The sequence below is a fragment of the Coregonus lavaretus genome, assembly GCF_964263955.1.
Source record: "Coregonus lavaretus genome assembly, chromosome: 1".
NCBI lineage: Eukaryota > Metazoa > Chordata > Actinopteri > Salmoniformes > Salmonidae > Coregonus > Coregonus lavaretus.
The window spans coordinates 65848206-65854118 of NC_139988.1; the positions used below are offsets into that span (position 1 = coordinate 65848206).

At 47.6% G+C, this 5913-nt stretch overlaps 1 protein-coding gene across 1 annotated transcript; it reads right to left on the bottom strand.

Moving 5' to 3' along the window:
• Positions 1 to 1676: 1676 nt before the first annotated feature.
• On the bottom strand, positions 1677 to 4046 carry prr35 (proline rich 35; the record flags this gene model as incomplete). The annotated part of the gene is made up of 2 exons (XM_084144874.1): positions 1677 to 2508; positions 2653 to 4046. The coding sequence occupies 2 exons, from the start codon at positions 4044 to 4046 to the stop codon at positions 1677 to 1679; spliced, it is 2226 nt and encodes a 741-aa protein (XP_084001000.1).
• Between the last annotated feature and the right edge of the window lie 1867 nt (positions 4047 to 5913).

A 5913-nucleotide genomic window follows, 5' to 3' on the forward strand; every position in this document is an offset into this window, starting at 1 on the left:
ATCCCATCTGGTTTGCACTTAGTGGGACTATCATTTGTTTTTCAAAAGGACAATGACCCAAAACACACCTCCAGGCTGTGTAAGGGCTATTTGACCAAGAAGGAGAGTGATAGAGTGCTGCATCAGATGACCTGGCCTCCACAATCACCCGACCTCAACCCAATTGAGATGGTTTGGGATGAGTTGGACTGCAGAGTGAAGTAAAAGCAGCCAACAAGTGCTCAGCATATGTGGGAACTCCTTCAAGACTGTTGGAAAAGCATTCCTCATGAAGCTGGTTGAGAGAATGCCAAGAGTGTGCAAATGAGTAGAGAATGTGTGTACATTTCGGGAGAAAGGTGTGATTAATGGGACGCAACACCTTTATCTGTATAGCACTTTGTGACATCTGCTGATGTTTAAAGGGCTTTATAAATAAACGTGATTGATTGATTGATCCTGTGTAAGCTCTTTGTCATAGAGTCGTGAAGTTGTCCTGTTGAGTTCTGACCCTCAGCTTGATTGTCCCTCCAAAATGCAAGGGCAGGAATGCACAATACACCATTGAGGGATTTCTGTCTTATCCCTACTTGGTCTTGGCTAAAATAACTAGGATTTTGTAGAATTTTAACTGCTCTTGCTAAATAAATATGTGGATATTTCTGAGTTATTACACTTATCACAGTGTAATGCCACTATACAATCACTCAGTGGTGCAACTTTCACTGGGGACGGGGGACGGGGGACATTCTGAAATTGCATTTCTGTCCCCCCCCCAGTTTTATCATTGGAATGTGATACAAAACGAGGCAACGGTGTGCTTTAGGACCATGCGGACGCCTCCGAGCGGTCGGGTAGGCAGTTTGGAGTGTTTATGCGACTGGAAAAAATTAATAAAAATAACAACAATTTTATGTCCCCCCCACTTCTAAAACCAAAGTTGTGCCTCTGCAATCACTCATTCACTCAAAAGGCTCCACACAAAGAATACATGAGTACAAAGTCTACAACACCTTCTGTTACACAATCTCTTTGTTTATTCAAATAAATGAAAGTGCATTTGATACAGACATGTACAATGGACGTGTACAGTGCAATGGTTTAATCAGCATAAGACAATCAAACAAGACATCATTGATATAAAACATAACATTTACTTCTTAATTCATTTTGATTACATCAATCAAATAAATTACAATATGTACAAATCAGTTCAAAGTATTGTCTCTCAACTTGGGACAAAATTGTAAGAGGCTTCATACCTTAGATCGTAAAACAAGGTTTTTATTTTCATGTGTTCTGCAGTCACTCTTTTAAGTGCAAATACATTTTTTGTTGCATAACAAGTCTTTCATTTCAAGCATCACTACTGCCCATTGGAATAGTTTTTCCAGATAATCCTGTATCAACAATCACCATTTTAATAGGGAGAACTGATTGAGGGTATTAGTCTTATGTTTATTGTCACTTCTTCTCAACCACTTCTTCATTCCCCCCTTTTTATTTAAGGTGCTAAGCTTTGCTGTCTTTATGGGGAGATGGGGGTGGTGTTGTAAAGTACATTAGTGGTGTAAGCGCTTGCCTGGACAGTGAGAGTCTGGGAGTGCATGAACAAAATAGAATTGTGCTGCTGTGTAGTCTTCAGGCGGGCTTTCAGGAGTGTGGCAAGCTGGGAAATGTAGTTTCTCAGGAGAGGTTTAGGAGTCTGTTGTGGTCAGGGGGCTTGGTGGACATTGTGTCTCCCCTAGTTGCTGGATGGACGGGGGCCTCTTGGAGTTTTTGGTGGAGAAGGGGGGGAAGTCAGGCATGACCGTGAGGGGCCGTCCATCGGGGCAAAGCAGCACGCTGGAGTCAGCCTCACACTTGGTGGTCATGCCTGGCCAGAGACCCTCCACCTGGCTGGGCCTCAACCCCAACCCTCCTGGGGATAGGACCTCCGTCTTCACCCCCACCTGACTCATCTTGATCAGCACGTCCAATGACTGCTTACGACTCTCCAACGAAGCCTTCATCGCTTCCTTCCTCCTCTCGTTCTCCTTTTCCTCCTCCTCGTCTTCCTCCTCGGTCTCCATGGTAATATCGTCTTTAAGTGAGTCTCCCCTGAGGCCCTGGTCGCCAGGGGCAACCATATCAGTCACTCCAGGGTGTTCCTTCTTGACGGAGAGGTCCAGGGGTCCTTCGCTCTGGCGGGCTGTCCTCTCCAGTGCATGGTGAATGTGGGAGAGCTCGCTGCGGATCTTGTTCAGGTGTTCCCATAGATGTCCCTGAGCAGGAAGGTCCTCTTTCTCCAGGTGGGCGATCTTGCGTTCAGCCTCCTGGTACTCCTGTAGAGCCTTGGATAGGTCGCTGAGGAGGGCAGCAGCTGATGCTGGTTCTGAGGATGCCTCCCCTGTCCCTTGGCCAGTGGTAGAGTCCCGGCTGCTGGGTCTTCTACAACGTGGCGGAGAGGGCGAATCACTGACTGGGCTTGCGGGGGGATCTGTGTACCACCGCTCTGCTGGCTGGGCTTGAGACTGAGCATTCGTAAAACTATGGAGAGACCAAAGAAGTGAATTTTAGATATCTGTGATTTCAGAGAGGAAAATATAGAAATAGTTACGAAAATACGAAAATATATAGTAAAATAGTAATAGCAAAAAGTATATTTAAAAAGTAGGATTTGTAGAATCTTACCTGCTGTGGAGGAGGAGCTTTTCTGTTGGTTTGGTTTTGTGAATGTTCTTGAGGAGGTCCAGGGTGAACCCGAGGGCTGGCCTCTTCTCCACAGGGGACTTGTGGGTCCCCAAGGGGGCCCCTGTTCTCTTGAGGCCCCAGCTTGGTTTCCCCTCCTTGGCTGCAGCCTCAAACTTGTCCCCTGTTCTGTAGGAAGGGTCTGGTGACTCTCTCTGGGGGGACACCCAGGCGGCAGGGGAGGTGGTGGGGGTACCTGGCCTAAGAGCAGGCACCTTCCACAAGTTGACTTTGGGCTGGTAACTGGGGTTGGACTCCAGGCCATTCGCGGAGGTCTTAAGCCCCTTGCTGACGTCGCTCTGAGTGGAGGCTGCTCCGAAGGCATGCTCGCAGAGGAAGGGGTAGTAGAAGTGGGGTGGCAGGAGGCTCCGGTCGGCGGGGTGGTGTGCGCCGGACGCTGGTTGCATGAGCTGAGCGGCCGACGCCAGGAAGGGGAGCTGGGCCAGCTGCGCGTGAGTTGGTGTATTAACATTGGTGGCAGCGGTGGGGATTGCGTTCATTGAGTTCACATAGGAGAAGAGGTTGGGGCTCAGGGGGTAGCCCACCCCGAGGACGGAGAGATTGAGTCCCGTTGGGTCCTGGTAGTCCACCAGGCCAGGTGGAGGAGGGTAGCAAGGGATGGAGTCGCCCACTCTAGGCTGGGCCCCCTCGGATTTGGCCTTTGTGTGGCTGGTGGCCAGCAGACGCCACTGCTCCGACAGCAGCCTGGGGGCCGTCAGGCACGTCTTGGACAGCTTGTAGTGCTTCAGCTGGGCTTCCACCTCCACAGAGCGTGCCCGCAGAAGTTGGTCCTCCAGAGAGTACATATCGGCCATCAGCAGCTCTGGTTCAGGCCGCTTACTTGCTCTCTTGGTCATCCCTTCTGAAGACTCCCTGTTATTGGAGCTCTCTCTGGTCATCCCATTAACTTCAGCCCCTTCTCCCTGTCCCCTCTCCTCCTCTCCTCCCGGACTCTGTCCTTTGTCTCCGTCCTCCCCCACAGCACGCCGCTGCCGGGGCCTCTCCTCGGTCCCTGTGGTGGGCTCGGGCTCCTCTTTCCCGGCCGCGGTCCGGAGGCAGTGTGCCTGCTGAAGGGGCCGGAGCTGGTCTGGGTGCAGCAGGTTGCCCTTCTTATAGGGCCAGTCGGACTCGATGAGCAGGGACAGGGAGTTCTTGCACAGGCTGTACTTCATGTGGTTGTAGAGATGGGACTTCTCCATGCAGGTGAAGGGGCACTGGAAGCACTTATAGTTGTAGGGTTTGCCCCATGGCCGTGGGATGTAGTGGGGCTTCTTGGGCTTGCGCTCCTTGTGCTTGCACACGGAGGTCACCTTGCACGCGTGGTCCTCCTTGGACATGATGCGGAATGATTCTGTCCTCACAATGCAGGTTATTCTGACGAGAAGGTGTGTGAAAGTCTTGGAGAGATGGGGCTGTAGGGACACAGTCACTCCTTCCTTCTCGGGCTAGATGTAGTGCATTTCTTTATTTGTTGAGAAAGATTCTTCAAGCTGGGATCCAGGTGGGCAGGAGCTGTGGAACACAATATACTATTTTTTTAAATTATAACCAAAAATGTGAATTTATAGAATCATCAAATACATTTTCTATAAGAAGTGAATCGACGTCCCAAAAAGAAACAGCAGAATTGAATTGGAGTGACGGAATTACACTGCAGAGCATATGGTGAGTATATTAATCTTAATGCATTTCTCTGAGTCTGTCTGTATCTGTGTGCTAAGAGTACACGCATATGTGTATCTATGGGAGTGCTTCATGTGTTGCCTACCTGAGCTGCTGAGCTGAGTTGCCACTAACCTAACTCCAGGGAGGCCCACACTGCTCTGTTCTCACTGTACCTGCCATAACTCATTATTTCCAGTGCAGCACCAGGCGCTAGCAGGGCCCAGGGCCCAGGGCTGGGGGGCAAACAGGCAGCCCCAGCGGGCTCTGCACCTGTGCAGGGGGCTTCACTCACAGCCATGGCCTGGCTACATGGGCTCTGGGCTGGGCCCCTGGAGGCTGGCTAGGGGCGCAGCGTGGCCAGGGTGAGGATTGCAGAGGGTGGGCGTTGAGGGGGGAGAGTGGGCATGGGCCCTGGTTCTTAATGAGAGCCTGGCGTCACGCCCATAGGGCATCGTTAGTGCCAGGGCTGGGATTTGGGTCAGGGCTCATCGCACCAAGTTCAACTGCTCTCCTCTCGCCCGCTTCTGTCTTTCCTCTCTACTTCTGTGCTTTTGGAGTTGGGGTGGTGTTCTCAATGTTATACCCTTTCATCCCTTTCACAGGACAGATAAGAGGGGAGATTTATCTCACATATCTATTACAGCTGGAATTTACTGGAAAAAGACATGGTAACAATTGTAATGTTTTGGGACTTGAAAACGTTCAATATAATTGGTACTATATGATGCCGGTGCAAATTTTTTCAATTAATCCCAAAGACACAGAGAGGTCGTTATTAGGTAATGAAACGTTTTTGCTATATTTTTAAAATAAATATCAGGTAAATAATGGACCATAAAATAAAGTGTTCCCTGTGTGTATGTTGGTGGATATTTGAAGTGAATGAGTGAACTATTTACCAATGTAATGTCTGTAATGTAATCTGACTTCTGCATGACATTATCAGGATTGTAAAAAAAAAAAATGTATAAGCCAGTGCACTAAATTAGTAATGTTACAATATTTTCAAAGATTAATTAAGTTTCCTTTAGTGAAATCATACACTCTAAAAAAATAAATAATAATAACACGGTCTAAAAATTCATCAAGAATTTACTAACTTTCCCATCAACTCCTTTCTCTCTCTATTTCAGATGTTTTGGTTGGATATTTAAGTAATGCCAAAACATCTGACCTCTCGTCTGTCTATAATTACGATAGTTCATAATCCCCAAAGGTAAACAAAACAATTGAACCATGCAGATTAAATGTCAAATTCGTTTTCACGTCAAAAATCGAAATCAAGTTTTACACACTTGACCTATCCTATTATCTGATGCGGCTGATTCAAATACCATCATTGTATGCAGCATTCAGTCTCATGTTTTTTTTAAATACATAAATACAAGAGAAATCAATCTTATCTACAGTTCTGTCTAATTATCTCAACAGAGCACCCTTTTCTTCCATATTTCAATATAACAATCACTTTAGTTTAATGAACCTTTTCAATAACTCCCTCAAATCAATTTCAAACACTCCCCTACAATTTATTGTAAT